Here is a 22,621-nt window from a genome sequence, read left to right on the forward strand (position 1 = left end):
TTGAAAAGTTCAATTTTGTTAGATGTGAAGAAGAACCTTGTGTCTACAAGAAAGTTAGTGGGAGCACAATTATTTTCCTATTGTTATATGTAGATGACATATTACTTATTGGAAATGATGTACCAGCATTACAAGGCACGAAGATTTGGTTATCTAAGCAATTCTCCATGAAAGATTTAGGAGAAGCAACCTATATTCTAGGAATACAAATTTATAGAGATAGATCTAAAAGGTTGCTTGGACTCTCCCAATCTGTGTATATTAATACCATCTTAAAGAGGTATAACATGGAAAACTCCAAAAGGGGCTGTTTGCGAATAGGAACCGGGGTTTCTCTTAGTAGAGAAGATTGTGCAAAGTCTCTTGAAGAGAGAGAATGCATGAACAGAGTACCATATGCTAGTGCAGTGGGAGCTATCATGTACACCATAACTTGCACACATCCTGATATTGCTTATGCATTAGGTGTAATTAGTCGATATCAAGAAAACCCTGGTGAGGAACATTGAAAAGTTGTGAAGACTATTCTTAAATACTTAAGAAAGACTAAAGATCAATTTCTCATTTATGGAGATTTTGAACTTAAATTAAGGGGTACACTGATGCAAGTTTTGCATCAGATAAAGATGATAGCAAGTCTATTTCTGGTTACGTGTTCACCTTTAATGGTGGTGCAGTGAGTTGGAAAAGTTCCAAGCAAGCTATAGTAGCAGATTCAACAACTGAAGCAGAATATATAACAACAAGTGAAGCTGCAAAAGAGGCAGTTTGGATAAAGAAATTCATATATGAACTTGGTGTAGTTCCCTCAATAGAAGAACCGGTTCCATTATTGTGTGACAACAATGGAGCTATTGCACAAGCAAAGGAGCCAAGATCACATCAAAAGTCTAAACATATTTTGTGGAGGTATCATCTCATTAGAGAAATTATTGAACGTGGTGATGTCAAGATTTTGAAGGTAGATGGAAAGGATAATGTTGCAGATCCATTTACCAAGGCACTTGGGTTAAAGGAGTTTGACAAACACAAGTGGGAAATGAGAATGAGATACATGACTAATTGGCTCTAGTGCAAGTGGGAGATTGTTGGAAATACATTTGTATATTTGTATATTTATGCCCAAGACCCAATTCGCTGTTTAAATACAATTAAAGTAATTGTATTTGCTTTTATCATATTTGTTATTTATTTAAAATAGATTATATGATAAAGTCCTTGATTAAAAATTAGAGACTTGTTATTATAATAGAGATTATAATAAATGAGAAACCCGTCTTTTATAAATTTTTGGTCTAAATTGTTCTTGATCAAAGAGTCATTGAGAATAGGACATCAATGATTCAGACAGATTAATATATGTGTAATAGTATTTATTGGATAAATGTTAATAGATCCCATTTATTAAATTGCACATATAGATGATGCATATGAAGATATGATCATTGAACTGACTCAATCGAGAATTCCTAAATGGTTAAGATTATCTTAAATTGACAATAGGAAATTCTCAAGAAGAAATGAAATAGTTTATTTTGACCTGAGAATAACATAGTAATTAACATGTTATTTATCATACTTTGATTTCGGACACATAATGTCTCAAGACGTTATTTGAATGAATATTGGGTATGATTAAATGCTTGTAGAATTAATGATTATTCAAGAAGGAATCCATCAACCCTTGGTAACGAGTTTGAGCTCTATAATAAAATGACCTTGGGCAAGGTATTACAATGAATAAAGAAATGAGTTTCTTTGAGTCATTATGGCAACTTACTAAGTTTGACAATTGTACCATACTTTAAAGTTAGCACAAAGCTGCAAAGATGGAAGGAAGTATTTTAATTAATCTTCTAGTGGTTCTTGAAAGTAAAATATATTATACTTCATGCTATCTGGTCATTAAGGAGTGTTGTTAGATGCCAACCTTGATTAGTAACTTATTTTACTATCAGCTTAGTATTGAACCTACGGGGTCACACACTAATGAATGTTCTAATCTTTGCTATATAATTATATTATTTGATAATTAAATTTCAGAATTTAATTTGATCCAATAAATAATTTATGGAATATTATTTTAATTCTATGCTAGCACTAAGAATTAAATAATAAAGAAAATAAATTCTAAAAAAAAATTAATGATTTGTAGCTGAAAAATAAAAGATGAGTTATTATGTTGTTTTATGAAACAATAGGTGGTAAATGGTTTGTAACTTTTCAAACCAATAGGTACCATTTAAAGAGTTGTAATCTTTTTACAAAAATATTTCAAAAGATGAAGAGGTACCTTTTGGATGTGCAAAAGTAAGAGGAAATTTTTTTCCCTCACGACACTGTATATATATGTATCCGTGGATACATCATCAAAAAGTGATAAATAAAAAGGCAAGATATACTGCACAGTGGACTTGAGAGAGAGAAAAGAAAAAAAACGTTCTATTATTTCTTCATTGTGTGTACAATCCTTTTCTCCTTTCATTTGCTAGACTTACATACAAAATGAGTTTTGTGAGTAAGAAATTCTTAGTTTTAGAGTGTCATTTTTCTGCTCCATTGGTTCAAAGAGTTGATAGCAAAGGTTAGTCTCGGTGTGGATACACGCGTAGAGTCTTCATAATTTTGAAGAACAACTTTAAAGATTCAGGAACTACAACCGGGTACGGACTTTGTACGCAGTTTTTAGTTATATATAATTTTAGACACAAATAGATTCATGTTTATTCCGCTGCGTGTGTTATGAGCACTATTAAAATTTCTTTCATTTAATACACGCCTAGATATTTTTAGAACATGGTTTCTCCTTCACCATTCACTTTTCTTTAACTTTGCAACATCTAATTCTTCATTAAAAAAACTTCAAGAGCTCAAAATCAAACGTCTATGAAAGAAGATAATATTTGCTCTGAATGCTCTTTTTTTCATAAAAAATTTATTATTTTGAATCTTTGTATTTTTTTTTGTAAATAGGCTGGACAAAATTGGATATTCACATCGGTTAACAACCAATCTAGGAGCAAAAGTAGTGGCACATAAACGAAAAAAAAAAATGGGGGAAGAAAGAAAAGTGGAAATCGCCAAGAGAACTGTAGAGATAATTGGAGTCGGGTTCATATAGGAAGTCACCTGCACCACCTGGTTATCAAACGTAGTGCTGGTGAAAAATCATCTAGAAAATGGCGAGTGTGTGTGGATTACACGGATTTAAATAAAATATGTCCAACAGATCCATACCCGCTCCCAAATATTGATCATTTAGTGGATAATTCGTCTGGTTAATAGTACATGTCCTTCATGGACACCTACTCCGGTTACAACCAGATTCCTATGTATCCACCAGACTAGAAAAAAAATTGCCTTCATTACCAGCAAAGTGGCATACTATTACACCGTTATGTCGTTTGGTCTAAAAAATGATGGGGCCACATACCAAAGAATGACGAAAAAGGTATTTGGCGATTAGATAGGGCGACATATGGAGATATATATGGATGATATGATTGCAAAGAGCCTCCCTAGGAAGATCATGTCTCCATTCTGGAAAATATCTTCCAACAACTCTGCAAGTACTGCATGCGGCTTAACCCCGAGAAATGCACATTCGAGGTTGAAGACGGGAAATTCCTAGGGTTCATACTGACCAACCGGGGAATAGAAGCCAGCCTCGTCAAAGAGGTTCAACAACTAATAGTCAGTGGGCTCCTTATCCAGATTCCTTTCAATGACCGTCAAGCATTCTCTTCCCCCCATGCAACTATTGAAAAAGAGCAAGAAGTTCGAGTCGATGGAGGATTGTGTGGTATCTGGCAGTAACAGATGAGGCCATAGCTGTCGCCCTTATCCGAAAAACCAATGAAGGACAAAACGCGATCTATTTCACAAGCAAGGCATTACAAGGTCTAGAGCTCAGGTATGAACGAATAGAAAAGGTATCTTACGCCCTCTTAATGGTCACTAGGCATTTAAGGCAATACTTCCAATCCCATCCAATGGTGGTACGAACCAACAAGCCCATCAAAAGCATTCTGCACAAACCACAATTAGCCAGCCGGATGATATCCTGGTCCATTGAGCTATCACATATTGATATCCAATATGAACCTCAGATAGCCTTTAAATGTCAAGTTATATTAGACTTTATCGTTGAGTTGACCACAAATCTAGATAACCATGGGGAGGGTTAGACCATCTATGTAGACGAATCGTCCAACTCAAAAGGAAGCGGAGCCGGAGTATTGTTGGCTAACGGTCATGGGGTGACCATTGAGCACTCACTCACCTTCACTTTCTCCACATCAAATAATCAGGCTGAATTCGAAGCATGCATACCCGACTTACATCTAGCAAGGGAGGTCAGCACTGAAAAGGTCGACATCTTCAATGATTCTCATTTAGCAGTTTCACAGATAACGAGTGTGTACCAAAATAAGGACACCCTGCTAAATAAATATGATGAAAGTAAAAGACCTAATGACTAAGTTCCAAGAAGCTTCTATACAACACGTTCCAAGAGAACAAAATACATGGACAAACATTCTTTCCAAATTGGCTAGCAACAAGTTGGTTATCCAAGGAACAATCCTCAAACCAAGCATCATGGTTGTTGAACATGTAGCTATCCTATACGATTGGATCGGTCCTACTATTAGGTACCTCATAAATGGCGATCTCCCATCCAACCAGAAAGAAAGATAGAGGTTCCTCCGACACAGCTCTTGGTTCATGTTTCATGGGTCGTTGTATCGTCGTGGTTTTTCTGCTCCGTTGCTTAAATGCCTAGGCCCTAACAAGGCCCAATATGTACTTAGAAAAGTTCATGAAGGAAGTTTCAATCACCATCTCGGAGCAGCCTCCCTGGCAAAAAAAGGTCTTACGATTTGGATACTACTCGCCCACTATGGAAAAAGACGCATCAAAATTGACCAAGAAGTGTATTTAGTGTCAATTGTTTGCCGATTACCACACACGGATCCACCCGAAGAATTAACCACCACCATGACCCCTTGGTCATTTTGTAGATGGGGCATGGATATCATGAGAACCTTTCCCCTAGTAGTCGGGCAATTAAAATTCTTGATAGTCGTCGTTGATTACTTCACTAAGTGGATAGAAGCAGAAGCCTTGTCCAATATGACATCGGCAAATATCAGAAAGTTTACTTGGAGGAGCATCATTACCTGGTTTGGGATCTCATCCACCATTGTAACAGACAATGACACCCAGTTCTCAGATCGAAAGTTCCAAGAATTTTTTATCAGCTTACACATCAAGAAACATTTCACTTCGATGGAACACCCTCAAACAAATGGAAAAACAGAAGCAACCAACAAAGTCATCTTGAAGGGGTTTAAGAAGAGATTGGACGAAGCAAAAGGCGCCTAGCCCGATCAACTTCACCATGTGCTTTGGGAAAACCAGACGACTCCTCATTCCACCACTAGTGAGTCACCATTCATCATCACATATGGAGTCAGAGTCATGATCCTAGTTGAGATAGGCGAGCCCACCTGGAGTACCATACAGTTCGATGAACAAACTAATCCAACTCTCCCGAGGCATAATCGGGACTAGATTGAGGAAAGAAGGGACGAAGCCCAGATAAGGGAAACAACCCTAATGAAATGAACGACAGACAAATATAACAACTTCGTAGTTCCTATGAGATTTGAAAAAGTAACTTTAGTCCTTCATAGAGCATATATTGGTTCGGTCAAGGGGAAGTTGGCACTAAACTGGGAGGGGGCCTACCAAGTAATTGATAAAATTGGTAAGGGCACATACAAGTCGGCGGACCTGAACAGAAAAGAAATACCTCGAACATGAATTGTCGTGAACCTCCGAATTTTTTATTCATAGTACAATTATAATGAAATGTAATGTCGACCCTAAATGTGGCAGGACAAACCCATGTAATTAGGAAAAAGTAAACTCATATATGTTAACGAAGTATTATTCATAATCTCCTTTTTATATAACAAAGAAATCCCTCTTCTCCGACATACAAAATAACATCCAGGACGAGGACCAAGTTACTTCTAGCTGGTATTCAACAACACCCTTCAAAAAAAGCATGACGTGTGATTTCCCATCTTTAACAAAATGTGGGATGAAAAAAATGTTTTAAATAGAGAATAAACACAAAAAAATATACCCTTAAATCAATAACGTCTGATTTCCCATCTTTAAACACATGACTTTTGTATTTCACAAAAAGCATGTCATAGCTCATAATTGTTGAATGAACAAATGACTTCGTAGATATTATTTTAGTAATATATATTAATTTGAAAAGAGAATATAGTAATGTAATAACTAAATTCATTGATGTAAGACATGCACACATATTATTAATTTTATGGATGTTTACTCTAGAACTCTCTATCTAATGGTCCAAGTTGCCAATGCTAGCCTATTCAAATATGCATCTCTTTCTTAATTTGAATCAATAATCTGAAATAAATAATTATGCACTCTCACAATCTCACATACTTCGTAGGAATTGAGGCATGTTATCAACCATATAGTTTCCTTCATTTGCAATATGAAAGGTACATTAGAATGGAGTACATTGCTAAGGCTTACCACTTTGTGGAGTTTGTTATGCATAATATACTAATGATCCATATGGTTGAATGTCAACACATTACAAAACTATAAGGTGTGTGACAAGTGCCCAACACATAAGCCATAATTAATGGGGACCCAAAAGTTATTTGATCATCTCATTCCATTTCTTGATTAAATTGCTAATATGTTTTTACTTATGGTCTCTAATGTGTTTATTCCCTTTTACCCTTCTTTTGGTCCTTTTGCTATAAGAATACTTGTACCCTTCAATTATGTTAGTGATAAATGAAATTGAGTAATTTATCGGTTAGATATTTAATAATAATAAAATGAAGTTAATTCGACTTAGATAAATTGACAAAAGTTAGGGTTATGTGTAATATAATATTTGCTAAGGATTTGGGCAAAATCCTTATATCTTATTTCTTGAGTTTATAAACTTGTAGTGTGAGGGGGTAGAATTTAGAGGGATTAAAATATTAAAAAATAATAATGCATTGTTACCATTACCTAACCTTACCTTTGCACCTATTCTTCTCTGCACCGCCGTGAAACCCTTGAACCCTCGCCACCACAAAACCCTAATCTCCGGCGAGCTTCACGGTTCAAAAGCTCTCTTTTTGATTTGTGAGATTTCACATCCCACGCATTCCTTCTTACTTCTCAACTTCCCTTGTTCCTCTTCATCTTCAATAATCTGAGTTTTAGTTCTTCACTCCCAGGTAACTACCCTTATGCGCTTTTTCTGCGAAAACAAACTTTTTTTATTATATTTTATTTACATTGATATGCGTAGTGATTCAATTTTTTTTTGCTTTGAGAATCTGGCATACTCTTTTCTATGTTTGAGTCTTGAGTTTATGTATACTAAGATAAGTGCTTGATATTCCTTCCATGTTTAGTTTATATGTTTTGTTTTTTATTCTTGATTTTGTGACTCTGCAGTCATAAAGCCACTCTGGACTGTAAATAATCCAAGTCAAACTGGGAAGACCCATTAAGGGATCAAAATTCTCTCGATGCCTATATTTTTTTTCATTTACAAGACTCGAACTTTAGCGAAATCGAGCTTGTCACCACTCCTGGACACTATGTTGTATTTTGGTACTATTTACATTCAATGTTTTGATAAAGTAAACAATTTTTGGTTTTCTTATGGCATTGGTTAGATATTTCAATGCTTAACAAACCTCTTGTCACTTGGAGGCCGGTTAAACTGGAAACAATTAGCAGTATACTTTAATTTTTTTGTGGTTGGATTTTTCGAAGGTGGTATCTTGTTTAAGTAACTTTTTTGTTGTTTTATAATTTTCAAGCCTTCTCGAAAGATCTTGTTTTTTGCTCCTTGAATCATCATCCTAGTTGGTGAATGGAGTTTCTGATATGTGATGCACTATTTGGTACTTAGTAAGGAATTTATGGAGACACAATTGGATGGCAATGAAGATGCCATAGCAACCATTAAAGACATACGGCAACAGCTCGAAGCTCGTATAGAGTCCCAGCACAAGGCGCACATGGAGATGCTTGCTTCTATACAAACCGTTATCCCAAATCTTGTTTCCTCCCTTGACCTTTCTCTCAAGGTCGTGTCTTCTTTCAATCATCGTCCTTTTGCCCCTACCCCTCCTCTGCCTCCACCATACCCGAAATTGAATCCCAAAAAAAATGTTGAATTAACTCATCACTCTAATGCTGAAACTTGCTCTGATGGCTCTATTGAGGCTGACCAGACAAATCCCAAGAGTCAAAAGCTCAAAACGTCTCAGGATTCAAATCCAGTTGGCCAGGTGGAGTCTGAGAGTGTGAGTCCAATAGCAGTGGTTCGATCAATGGTTGCTGTTTGTCTGTTAGGGAGAGTACCCTTCTCCCCAATTGATTCTTCCACTGTGTTAAGGAAATTGCAGAATGATCAAACAGTGACACCAGCTGAGAAGGCTTCACTTCAGGAGCTTGGAGGGGATTCAGGGGCAACACTAGCAGTGGAAATAGCTTTGAGGTCAATGGCCAAAGATAATGGTGGTGTTGAACTGGATGAGTTTGTGGTGAGTGGCACAGCGAGAATTATGGTTTTAAATATAGACCGGACTCGTCTTCTGAGAGAATTGCCAGAAAGTGCACAGTATCAGCAAGTTGAATCAAGTTCTGGAGATGGTAATGCCAATCAAAATCAAGGTCAGCAAATCACTACCAGTGACACTAATGCGAATGGTGGTTTGCTTGGGATGGGAAGGCCAATTCTGAGGCAAATGTCCGATATGTGGATGCCCCATGGGGAACCCCATATGTCAGGGATGCAGCCAATGTTTCCAGGAGGACCAAGGGGTGCACCTAGAATGATGGGCATGATGGGGACACCCAGAGGTATAGGTATTTCACCGATGCATAGATTCCCATTGGGGCCAAATGCTGCAGGGAGTAATCCTAATTCAATGCCACAGAAACCGAAAACTTTCGAGGATGAAATGAAGGATGTTGAAGCTTTGTTGAATAAGAAATCATTTAGGGAGATGCAAAAATCTAAAACTGGTGAGGAGCTTTTGGACCTAATTCACCGACCAACTGCAAAGGAAACCGCTGTAGCTGCTAAGGTTCAAATACACTCCTTACTGCCGCCTTTAAAGTTCAAACTAAAATTTCCGTATCACTTGTTAGCTTTTACTGCACTCTAGTATTTGCACAGTTTAATTCCCAGCTTGTTCTCAATGTATTATTTCAGTTCAAAACCAAAGGTGGTTCACAAGTGAGACAATACTGTGACTTACTAACAAAAGAGGATTGCCGACGTCAATCTGGCTCCTTTATAGCATGTGATAAGGTTAGCAATAAGGACAACATTGTTCTGTTGTTTCTGTCCCTTTGATTTTATTTATAATTTGTTCACTATACATACTACATAGGTTTAATCTGCTATGCTGACTGACAAATGGTTTTCAATGTAATGTTACCATGAAAATTGATATTTACATTTTAAATTAGCCTTTCTTGATGTGCATTAGTGATCCTTTTCTTTTCAGGTTCATTTTAGGCGGATCATTGCCCTTCATACAGACATCAATTTAGGAGACTGTTCTTTTCTTGATACTTGCCGGCACATGAAGGCATGCTTTTTGTACCTGATTCTATCCTATTTTAACTTGGTGTTCTTTATTGTGATGCTTATCGTCAGTTTTGGCTCTGTTTTTCTTTTGTCCTTTGATAGACATGCAAGTACGTTCATTATGAGTATGACCCCACACCTGATGTGCCTCCAACAGTGATGGGTGCTCCTCCTCCCAGACCACTCAAGCCACAGCGTGCTGAGTATTGTTCTGAAGTGGAACTTGGTGAGTCGCAATGGATCAACTGTGATATACGTAACTTTAGAATGGACATATTAGGTCAATTTGGAGTAATAATGGCAGATCCACCATGGGACATTCACATGGAACTGCCTTATGGAACAATGGCCGATGATGAAATGCGCACTCTTAATGTCCCTGCTCTGCAAACTGATGGGCTAATTTTTCTATGGGTCACTGGACGTGCGATGGAGCTTGGACGTGAATGGTATTTGCCCTTGTGATTGGCCATATGCTAATTTTTACTTCGATAAGAAATTCTCTTGTCTGATTAAAAAATTAAGGATGCCTTCTGCTATAATTCTGTATTCCACTTACATTTATTTCATAATGTTCTGTGCAGTTTAGAACTTTGGGGATATAAACGTGTTGAGGAGATCATTTGGGTGAAAACCAATCAACTTCAGCGAATAATCAGAACTGGCCGTACAGGCCACTGGCTGAATCACAGTAAAGAACATTGTCTTGTTGGAATTAAGGGGGATCCTGAAGTAAACAGGAACATCGACACTGATGTAATTGTTGCTGAGGTCCGGGAAACAAGCCGAAAGCCAGACGAGGTTTGTATAATATTCACCTAAATTCTAATCGTTAATCATCACACTTTATGCTTTCTTTGCCTGACTTTATCTCGAAAAGGATGGTCAATTGTAGCCATTGATGTTTTTATCTATAGTTTTCTGTTTTTAAGGATATCTTATGCTCTCTCCAGTTGTACTTGCCCTCATTTCTGCAATCAATTTTCATTTTTATCCAAAAATATTATTTTTTACAAGATAATAGGCTTGGCTTTGATGAAGCGAAATTATTAGAAGGCGTAATTGTTAAGCCTGTGGCTTCCATCTTGTGATATATCCAATCCCCACCCCATGCTCTTTCAAAGAGCAGTTAGTTTCATTAAACCTAATAATAATGTTATTTTATTATTCCAGTTATTGAATATGGATTTATTCACATGCCCAACAATTTCAAAGTATTCAATGCTCAATTCTGCAGATGTATCCTTTGTTGGAGAGGATAAGTCCAAGAACAAGAAAGCTGGAATTGTTTGCTCGCATGCACAATACTCATGCAGGGTGGGTTTTTTTGACTAATATCTTTCTTGGAAAATTTAAAACAGATGCTTATGTTAGTGGGGATAATGGTATGCTTTTGGTTTTTTGGACCGGAGAACCTTACCTGGTTACAGTTGTGGGCTTAGGGCCAAAAATTCATCCTTTTAGATAGAAATCTTGTACTTTCTGTGATGTTCTTTGTTATTGATCCTGTTCTCTATTGTTCAATCAGATGGATGTCACTTGGTAATCAACTGAGTGGTGTAAGGTTGGTTGATGATGGTTTGCGGGCAAGGTTTAAGGCGGCTTACCCAGATGTCGAGGTCCAACCCTCGTCACCTCCCAGAGCTTCTGCTATGGAAGTAGATTCGAACGTTGCTGCTCAAACAAGGAGTCCATTTGCCATCACGGAATCGAAGCCCACCGCAACACAGCTTGCTGACCCTACAGCTCCAGAAACTTCTCATGCTTCAGAGGAGAAGCCAATGGCTGTTGATGTGGAAATGAACTAAGCTTCCACTGATTCAATCATATGATTACTAGGGTCATTTCTTTGACAAAGCTGAAGAGAAAAAAAGGGATTTTGACCTTTGAAACAGTGATAATTTGTACTCTTATCATTTTTCCTTTCATTTTTTGGAAAAGGGTAACAGTTGTAACTTGTAAGGTTTTTAGTAGAAATTACGTTAGGTATACAAGCTTGTAGAAGTTGCTAGTTATAAGGAGGGCTGCGATAGCTTCATTCTGGTTGTACTTGACTGGCATATTTGTTTATTTATTTTTAATGTTCAAGCACCACTAATTCGTTATGTTGCTTGCATTTACTGATTTTGCTAGCACTAGATAGATTCATGAAAATTGAAAGGATATATTGAGTTAATCTCTAAGAATGTGGCTAAAAGAGGCTAGGATAATTGGAAAGTAGAAGCAAGCAAAATGTTGAAGCTTGTAGAAAATGAACACCATCAGCAACTATAAAGATTGCTCATTCCTTGGATTTCAATCCAAGTCATAGACTTTAATGGTCAATTGGTAAGATAGTTTTTAGAGGGAGAAAAAAGAAAATGAATGCTTGAGAGTCATTTCTTTATGCCTCTAAAGTATTTTTCTTTCTTTTATTATCTTCAAAAGTCAACTCACACAGTCCCTAAAAATTGTGGAAGCCATATCAAAGCATGTTCAAATGAGAAAATGGTGGTTTGTGATGATGAGGTATGGGTAAGCATGGGTGATATTTTTCCTACTTGTTGCAGATGGAGTTCATCTCTAATGGATTTGTTTACAGTTGTATGCTAATGTAATTTTTTTCTTGTCATTTAATCAATGTTTATCATACTCTCTTAGCTAATTAACTGAACACTGTAATAGTTTGCATAGTTTATCATATGCTAGGATGGCTCTGCACTCCAACTTTGTGATATTCCTGTTGTTTCATTTGTGGAATATATTTACTTTAGACTTGGCATATATGCTTCATCAAAACATGTATACTAAGTTTAGCTGACATTCCCAATCTTCTCCATTGATATATGATAGTTTAGCACTTTAGCACATATGTTAAGAACTTGGTGAACATGGTGACATATCATTGAAGAAGCTCAAAGGTTTCATGACAAACTTTTAAATCATACAAATTAAAACCAAAATTGCAAAACGAAAGTAAAAAACTATAGCAATAAAAAAATGTAATGAAACTTTTTGTAGTATATATAGACATGGTTTGCCTGGTTTTTAATTAATACACTGTCATTGAACTCTAGTGGTATTGTATTGCATATGTTCCATTTGCCAAAACAACAAACGAGTAATATGCACTGCAGAAGACAAACATAAAAGATAAAATTGTCCCAAAGTTATTCCATTAAGATTAATAAGCATGTGCTCATCATAATAAGTTAGACTTTGATCAGTAATCATATGAGCTCCATTAACTACACATCACACCCAACCCAATCCAGTTTTTCAGAAATTTTCTTTAAAGAGATATAATTTTTTGCCCTCAATTTTTTTTTGGAACCCAATTTTTTTAAAGACCCAAAAATATCCTCACTTATGTCCTTCCATTTCCTACTTTCAAAAACCACAAACCCTTCTTACTCAAATTCACACATTTCAATATTCTGTCAAGCTCAATCTAATATACATACTTGATTCTCTCAAACCTCAAATCATTTGGAATTAGTTGGAAAAAATGATGTTTTGAAGTGAAATGAAAAAACACATTAGTCTTACTTTGCTTTGTAGAAGGTAAGTTGAAAGACTTTATAAAGCCTTAAGTTGCGGCCCAACATTCTTTTTAATAAAATATTTATTTATTAATTTAATTTTTTTGGGCCTTTTGGGCTTGGACCGTGTGTTGATCAAGTCAACGCAACAAGGAAAGAGCTGTTAGAGAGCCATTGGAGGAAATCTTGGCCATTATGGTAGAGCCGTTGGTAATATAGTTGTTGGTGAAAGAGCTGTTAGAGAGTCGTTGGAGGTCTCGGGCTATAAATAGAGGTCTCATTCCCTCATTATAATTAGGACCAAATTGAAGGCGTTTAGCTCTCAATTTCTCTTTCTCCCCCCTTATATTCTGCCGATGAATTTTCGGCAACCTTCTCCAACCTTCTCCCTCTTTCTTTCCACGACACTTGAGAATTGGCACACAGAGCTAAAATAGGAATTTTGAGAACTGACGCTTGTAGTCAGTATTGTGGAAAAAGAATAGGCATGGGTAAGAGAAGGCATACTGTCAAATTCAAGAATTGGCATATTGTTAAAATGGTAGTAGGCATGGATAAGAGAAATTCTTGATAAACAAGAAAGAATGAGAAAATATTATTGAATTGAATTGAATTCCAAAGGTATTGAATCATCTATATAAAGGGACGAAAACACTAACTACCCTAACCAAATTAACTAACCGACTAATAAAAAATCAACTATTTTAACATTCCCCCGCAAGCTGGAATGTATCAAACATTCCAAACTTGAAATAATTGTGTTGAATACGATGATATACTCTAATATCTCTCTTGCTGGTGAGCGAATCTTCGTCTCTCAGTCTTGAAAATCTGAACGTGAAACAATACTGACACTTAACCACCATTTGGCAAAAGCAATTTCATCTGATGCTTAACCATCTATTTGACAGAAGCAAACCAATCATAAAGATGATATACACTTAATCACCTTAATCTTGATTCTTATATGTTGCTTCAATGAGAAAAAATTATACACTATAATGTTGTGTGTTTAATGAGAGAGGGGGTAAAGGAACTAGAGTAATAAAGAAATGAGAAATAATTGGGGGAATATATGAAAGAATGTGTAGATTCTTATTGTCAATGAGAAGAAAATATTGGTTCCAAGCTACTGCACTGATCTTGAAACCTGAAACAACTAATTTCAAACACCACAAAGGATTACAAATAGTATCAGAACATATCCAGAAGCAGCAAGGAGAATCTAAAGCCTCATCTGAGTAGCAAATGCACATGCAACCTTTCCTTCTGCACTTGCTGGATTTGAGGCTTGTGAAGTTACTCTCTGATGAAATGATGATGGAAGAATCTACTTTTCTCTCTTGCGGCTTCTTGCGTGTTGAAGTCTTTGACATACCATGTAAAACATGGTGGATTCCATGATGATGATGATGAGGAGAAGAGAAAGTGAGAGAATCAGAATCTTGAATGTAGAAGAATGAATCTTGAATTATCTTTGAAATAGAATGTATTGATCTTTGAAGGGAACTAATGTGCTTGTTGTTCTTGAACTCATCTTATGCGGCAAATTTTCCCTCAAGGTTATTGCAAATATCAGCATGCCATGAGCCTCCAATGTCACAAGTGCCTTATCTTAATGTAAAGATTGGGTTTCTGTCAAACTTAATAACACTTATAACTTTGTTGTTTTGTATCTATCTCTCTTACCCTCACATTTCCTTCTTTGTTTCCAAGACTTCATCTTTCTTGAATCTTGGAAGAATTGAGTCACAAGCGGAAGCGATTAAAAAATAATTATGCTTTGATATCATGTGTTAAAATGGTAGTAGGCATGGATAAGAGAGATTCTTGATGAACAAGAAAGAATGAGAAAATATTATTGAATTGAATTGACTTCCAAAGGTACATTGAATCATTTATTAAAGGGAAGAAAGCACTAACTACCCTAACCAAATTAACTAATCGACTAACAAAAGCTCAACTATTTTAACAGATATTGTGAATGTATTTGAGAGCAATTCTTACAATGCAGTGCAGTAAGAAATCATATAACATAGAGCTAGACTGTTTGTTTTGCCCTGACGACAACGTAATTGATAGTCGCTTGCACAATTTTAGCAATACCATAAAACTTATTAAGGAGAACAACCTGATCATGGTTCAATGCACGACTATTTTGTGTCATTACAAATTGTTGCGAGTTACGATAACAACACATGATCTCTCAAACTCACACGTATCATAATACTCTGCTCTATAGTCCTTACAATCTTAAACCTTTTCGTTTTTATCAATAATGTTTCACTTTCAACAAACCAATGTAGGGAGTGGAAATTTTGGGGGAAAACACATCCAACAACTCTTTGTTGAATATATTTAGGTGAGATACATGTGAATGTATTTTTTTTAAATTATACACATCGATAACAAAATGTGTGAAAATAGAAAATGAAAGTATGTTTGGGATTTTAATGATTGAGTGAGAAAGTGTAAAAGGAAATCATAGATAGAGGAAATTGAAGAAGTAATGGATAGAATATGACAATATTCTTATAATTTGTAGCCTAATATCTTACATAATTTGTAGCTTTAAATTATGCTGATTCTCTTATATATTATACACTGTTTTGAATGGAAAATATGAGGGAAGGGATTCTTTTAGAAACAATGAAGGCAATGAAGATTAGGAAGCATCAAAATTGGTTAAGAATCTCAACTACCATAACTAATTAGTGCAAAAGAAACATTTTAAGTGCACCATGTGGCAATCAAGAAGTCCATTCCTTACATGTGTTAGGATCATGATTCTAGTTAGGCTACCTCATCATCTCAACCAAGTCATATAGTTCTTATTAGTTCAGGTAGATAACCTATATTTACACCATCGTACATTCCTACTTCTTTGCTTGATTTTATTGACCCTTCTTCTTTATATTGTTTTAGTCATCCCTAGTACCAACCTAATACTTCTCCCATACATAAAATCAACATCAAAATGGACAGTAATATATATATTTCTGAAAAACTATACATTCCCATAAGTTAATATCACAGTGTATTTTTTTTTTAAATTCATACATCTGAACATTGGTATAATTTTATTCTAACATTTCTTTTAATTTCCCCTTGAACTCCGGACATCAATTAGTAGGGAGTAGTGATTTTAATTATAGTTGTGGTTATTGTGATTATAGTGTGAATCTTTATGCAGTGCGTAATCACGATTTTATACGTTTGCAATAATTATCACAATCATAATATTATTGTGGATGTGATTTTCAATTTAATACAATCGCGGAAAGTGAAACATTACCCAAAAAATGAAAACGTTGAAATTATGTGGACTATAGAGGAGAGGGTATTGTGGTATGTGTGTATGAGAGAGTATGATTTGAGGTTTGAGAGAGTGCGATATATATGAGTTTGAGAGAGAGTGCGAAGGGGAGAAAAGATGAAGAGTATTTTGGAATATTTAAAAAAAAATGGGATCAAAATGAAAGCATGGAGGGCCAAAAAGAACAAAAAATCATAAACTATTTGTTTTTAACAAGTAATTTTTTTCCTAATTATCTCTTGAATTTTAGTTATTGGTGAAATTGATCCCTTCATAAAAATAAAGTTATATTCATATATTTTGTTTTAATCTCCAATGTAAAATCATTACTATATAATTTTATTTTTTATTATCAATATTACTTTATCGTAATCTTATAACTCTGAAATTTAGGGTCATATTTTTCTCAAACAACTTATTTTTTATGGGCTATTTCCTCTATATATCAGGTGAATGTGTAACGTTCCATTGCAATTGTCACGACCTTGATGATATCAGTTTTGTTGTTGGTAATTTAACATTATATTCATGCAGTAACCAATTTTAGAAACAAATAAAGTTTAAGGAATAATTATAAATAAAAAATAGGATGATGACTACTTATAAAAGTCATAAAGTTTCTGAATTTTTATACATTTTTCCCTCTTATTTAAATAATAAAAACGTATTTGAAGAAATTTCTAGCCACTTTGCCCAATAATGATTCATGAAAGTTACTGATCCATATATAATATAATGATCCTAAATGTGTTGTGGCTGTGGATGCTAAGGAGTTATAGTGGTTCCACTAGCGACCAAGATCTATAGATTAATCAAATCTAACTATATGTGTCATTTTTCAACCATCCAATCCAAAAGGGCTTGTGCTTTGGGCGAGACAAAAATATGTCATCTCCACAATACTCTAACAGAATGGGCTCGTGATGGTTTTGATGTGGAAAGGTGTATTTCTCTTTGAAACATGTCCACGAATTGACACTATTTGATGTTAGGATAAGAATGTGCATAATCATGACCCGTGACTTGAATAGAAAAAAAATCAATCCAAGGCATATTGTAAATACGTTTCAAAATGATTTGAATTAAATTTAGAAACTAAATTTGTTATTTAGTTTGATAAATTTGATTCATGAACTAAACATGTTGAATTTAAACTAAAAATCGATTCGTTAAATAAGTGAGCTAAACTTGAGCAATATATCATGCAACTCATAGGTTCATAATTACTCAATTATATATATATATATATATATATAAAAGTGAGAATAACGTAGGTGGAAACAATTTCCATATAAAAATTAAGATAAAGTACATCAGAGTCATAAAGCAAGCATAAATATATATTAAAAATTAGTTAATGAACACTTCAAAAAGTCATATGGGTTTATTTTTTAACCTTAACAATCCAGATAAGGTTCACTAATATATTAAGGAAAAAATTACTCCAGGAGTAAGTTAAAATATATACTCTATATCTTAAATATTCATTCTACGAAAATCTGATAATTTGAATTAGTTAGTAAATCTAAACCATTAGATTTTCCGAAAATGACCATACATTAATCGTTCTTCATTCTCACATTAACAATTGTTATAGCTTGAATCATTTTTTATACATACATATAACATGTAAATAATCTTTATTACATGAATTTTAATCAATAGCTATATTTATTACTAATATTCACAAATTTTATCTATATGCATATTAATACTCAATCAATACTTGCACACTTTAAATTTATTCTTATGAGCAGCTAAATTTGAGTTTGCTAACCCGTCGAAAATTAATAAACTTTAGTTGAATATAACTTAAACTTAAAAATAGTTCGATATTTAAACTCGATTTGAAAATCAACTCGAGCCAATTGTTAACGAGTCGAATTAAAGTAAACCAAACTCAACTTCACTCATTTCCATTACTAATTTAGAAGGAAGAGTTATTATTAATTAATTAGGTTTAATTATACCCTTCTAATAATATAAATTGGTTGTATACCATCCAAAAAAAACTATATAAATTGGTTGTGTGGTAACTAGAGGTGTCAAAATGACCCAGCCTGATTGGGTCGGCCTGCCAAAGCTCGAAAATTTATAGGGTTTGTGTATCATTTTAGACACTTTTTATTACATACGAGCTTTTTAGTCCAACCAGACTATTTAAAAATTGGGTTCAGGTTGGGCTTACCTGGGCGGGTTTGGGTAATCACTTTTCCTTATTTTTTATTTTTTTGAGACCTTTGGTTTGGTAATAAACCTTAGGTCAAAATTATTTTACAAAATAACTTATAATAAAAAATATATAATAAATATTATGTTATGAACTTTGAATAAAAAATAGAGTAATGTCTATAACATAAATATTTATAAATTATAATAATGTTATAAATTTAAATGTTATATTATTTTTCCTATTTTGTATAATATTTTTTTAAGCCCTATAAAAAAATAATGTAACAAATCAAATTAGAAGACATTAAATCATATAGATTTCATTTTTCATTTCTTAATTGTGTATCTAACTAGATTTAACTTCTATAACAAAAACATAATAAAGAAAATAATTTTTGCAACAAAGCTAAAAGATAACATAATTTTTCCCCATACAGAACTCCACACAATCAAATTTAATATAATAGTTCATAATAAAAATGTTGATAAAGAACAAAGAAAGGATAATATTTTTGATAAAGTCTAAAAGTTTATATATTATAGTGAAGTCCAAATTATATCGTGTTAGAGAGTAAGAGCCAAATAAAAATGAGATATTAAATAAATGAGTTATGTTAAAAATTATATATGTGAATTTCACGTCTTAACTCAAAAACAAAACATTAGATATATAAGTTTAGTTGTATTGGGCAAAGAAAGTGTGTTAAAAAAGTTATACATTAATATCAAATTATATATATATTAAGTAGATTAAATAAATTAAAATTTAAATAATTTTTTTAATATTATACGGCCTGCCCTACCACGACCCGCAACTTGTTTAGTACGAATTTGGGCTACAATTTAATATGCATAAATTGTATTCGGGTTTTTAGTCTGACCCAATTTAGCCCAAATCTAATGTGGGCTAACCCGAGCTTGTCTGAGTAACTCGCTTTAACACATTTAGTTGTAACCATATAAACTATGAACACATAGTTAGTAGTCATATATTAGTATAAATAACTTTATATCATTCATATGAATTAAACTTTTCTAGTAAAAAGTTCATTGTCATTCTTCCTTATGTTATTGATGTAGGAATAGAGGGCAAAATTGGGATTGTTTACATCGTAGATAGTTTAAAAGAATTTATCCGTTTCTATTAACTGGTTTAACAAATGAGCATTGTTATATGGTACGATTAAAATTTTGAACATTCGTAATTTATGTGGAATCTGCTGATTAGAAAGTGGACATCGCGGTTCTTTTCTACAATTTTCCTTGAGCTTTTTTTTTTGGGGAATTATGAGGGAAAATAAAGGATAGAGATCAAAGGTAGAAGAAGGGAAGAAAAAATGAAAGAAATTCTCTCCATTGGTTAGGAGTATGAAATTGACATGAGAAATAGTAAACTAATAATAATGTAAAAATATTTTTATATTTTTCCTTTAAAAATATAATTAACAATGATAAAAGATAAAAGAAAAGAAATAATATAATTATATAATATTATTAAAAATATTTAGTTATTTTTACATTTTATCTTCAAAACATCTCCTTCATTCAACTCCGAAATAAAAGAATATTTTCCAAAGTCATCTCTTCGTTTCCCCTCCAAAATCTCACTCCCAACAAAACTTTAAACATTTTTCATAACAAATATTATATTATTCCATTTTATTGTCATATCAATAATATTGCTTCTCTCGTGATTTGGATACTTGAGTTCATTTATGAGATTAAGGTTGTACACATATACCGGGATTATTAAATGAGTGCATCGTGTATGAAACAGTCTTTCTAACTTACCAAAAAAAACTATATTAATCAAGCTCACCTGAAACTTTAATTACCGGGAATTGAAGTGATATTTTCTAAGCAAAAAAATGTATATACTATCAATGTAAGAATTTTATATATTATTAGTTTATTATATACCATTTATTTATAATCATAATTAACTCTTTGAAAAAAGAAAAATAAATGAATGGTATATGATATAATGATTATGATATAATGACATATATTACACACATTGTTTAAATGTTGCAAAGTTTGTTTTGTGAAATATACTGGTGTAAACAAGTATTTATATTTCACTAATTGCTGTAGTGCTTGGATGCCGTATAGTTCATTGTGGTAAGTTGGATCCATTCTGCTTCTTAGTTTTCAAAAAAGTATGTGTGGTACATGTTTTAAGTTTAAAGAGTTTTTGCATTTTTTTGTTTGGTACATTTTTTGTGGATACATTTGTATGAGATAACATGTTAGAAATTATAAACTTATTCACAAGCATTCAACAATACCTAAGTATTTCATTATAAGTGTCCCTTGTTCCACTAAATACTAAAAGAAGTGATCTCCATGAAAAAATTCTTGACTAGTTAGTTATATACCGTCATGTAAGTTTTTTATTTGTCAAATATTTTTCTAATATATGGCCAACCAATATTACACAGTAAAGTTGCTTAATAAAGTAAATATTTATGGGGAAAAACTAAACACATCATATCTTAACTATTACATAAATTATTTATTCATTCATATTATGAAAAACACACTCTACAAGCTAGTTCAACCGAAAAACTAATGAACAATTTTCAATCCAGTATGATATAATAATTGTGACCAGCCATACGACCGGTTTTCATCTAAAGACAAATAAGATGAATGATGCATCTTATTTTCTAAAGTATTCTCCATAAGGGCATACCTAAAAAACACAATATTTTACCCTAAAGTATATTATATGAGGGCCGGTAAAGTGAGATTGAGAGCACTAGAAAATGCCCGTGAAGTGGGTCGGCAATAGTGGGGGTGGCATGATCTTAAATGGGAAGAGAGGCTCATCATGAGAATCAATAGTGAAAAGTGATTGCTCCAATAAAGGTTTAGTGTAGGTCCCATTATATACCATGTTCCAACACTACTCTAAAGTGACCACACTAACCCACCCTTAACAATTTCCTCCCAAACCTACAATGCTTACAACAACATAATTCCATTATTCATTTGTTCATGGTATGTAGTCTCTTTTGGAATTACACATAAACAGAATCTAATTTTAGAGATTAAAAAAAGAAATAAAATATATGTCCTAATAGTATATATGTTTTATATATTATCATTGTATCATCCACAATTTATGTTTAATAATGATCGAATCTTGAAAAAAATAATACAAATGAATAATCGATGATGTAGTATAAATTTTTACATTGACAGTTCATGGATATTACATTTTAAAAAAAATGTTACATAGCATGTTGAATACACATTTGATATTGAGATATGAACTATTGGAGTAACATGTATGCACAACAAGATTAAGAAAATGATGATCATTTGGTGGTAACATTTCATATTAATGTGACTTCAACGTTGTTTAAATGAGGCTTGAATTTGAACATAACAACGAATGACCATCGAAAATCAAAATATCTACTATTTCATGTGCCCTCATATTAATAGTTTTTAGGACCAGAAATTTGCGGGTGGATTGTTTTCTATACAATTAGACATTAATTGTGGGTCAAAGGTTCCAAGTTAGAAATTGGGTAAAATAGATTTTGTTACTACTAACCCCAATAACTGCCCACTAATAATCATAAACTGCCCATACCAAGAAAATCAACCACTTCTCCTCAACCCATCCATAAACTAACCATGATATGTGATTTCTCAATGTATATTTTGGCTTATATGGTTCTCATACTAAATATGAGTGTCGAAGTCCCTGACTAATCGAATAACACTCTTGTCAAGTACCACGGACAACAATTTTACATTTCTATAGGGGGAAAAAACAAGAAAATGATGAAAGGGGTTCATCATATTCATTAATTGAACAAGAGACTCTACCAAATAGTGATAGATAGTTGAGCTTATCAAAAATGTTATTGGGGGTTCAATTAGTGACTATGGTTACAAAAAATGTTTTGTTGGAGAGGTTGTATATAC

The 22,621-nt window shown here is 33.6% G+C and overlaps 1 protein-coding gene across 1 annotated transcript; it reads left to right on the forward strand.

Moving 5' to 3' along the window:
* On the forward strand, window positions 7,049-11,775 carry LOC109360911 (N6-adenosine-methyltransferase MT-A70-like). Its single transcript, XM_019606125.1, has 8 exons — window positions 7,049-7,292; window positions 7,979-9,161; window positions 9,290-9,388; window positions 9,588-9,671; window positions 9,773-10,119; window positions 10,255-10,471; window positions 10,908-10,987; window positions 11,199-11,775. Exons 2-8 carry the CDS (start codon window positions 7,989-7,991, stop codon window positions 11,476-11,478), a joined length of 2,280 nt encoding a protein of 759 aa, XP_019461670.1. The 5' UTR covers window positions 7,049-7,292; window positions 7,979-7,988; the 3' UTR covers window positions 11,479-11,775.

The sequence above is a fragment of the Lupinus angustifolius genome, chromosome LG11 (genome assembly GCF_001865875.1).
Source record: "Lupinus angustifolius cultivar Tanjil chromosome LG11, LupAngTanjil_v1.0, whole genome shotgun sequence".
Classification (NCBI taxonomy): domain Eukaryota; kingdom Viridiplantae; phylum Streptophyta; class Magnoliopsida; order Fabales; family Fabaceae; genus Lupinus; species Lupinus angustifolius.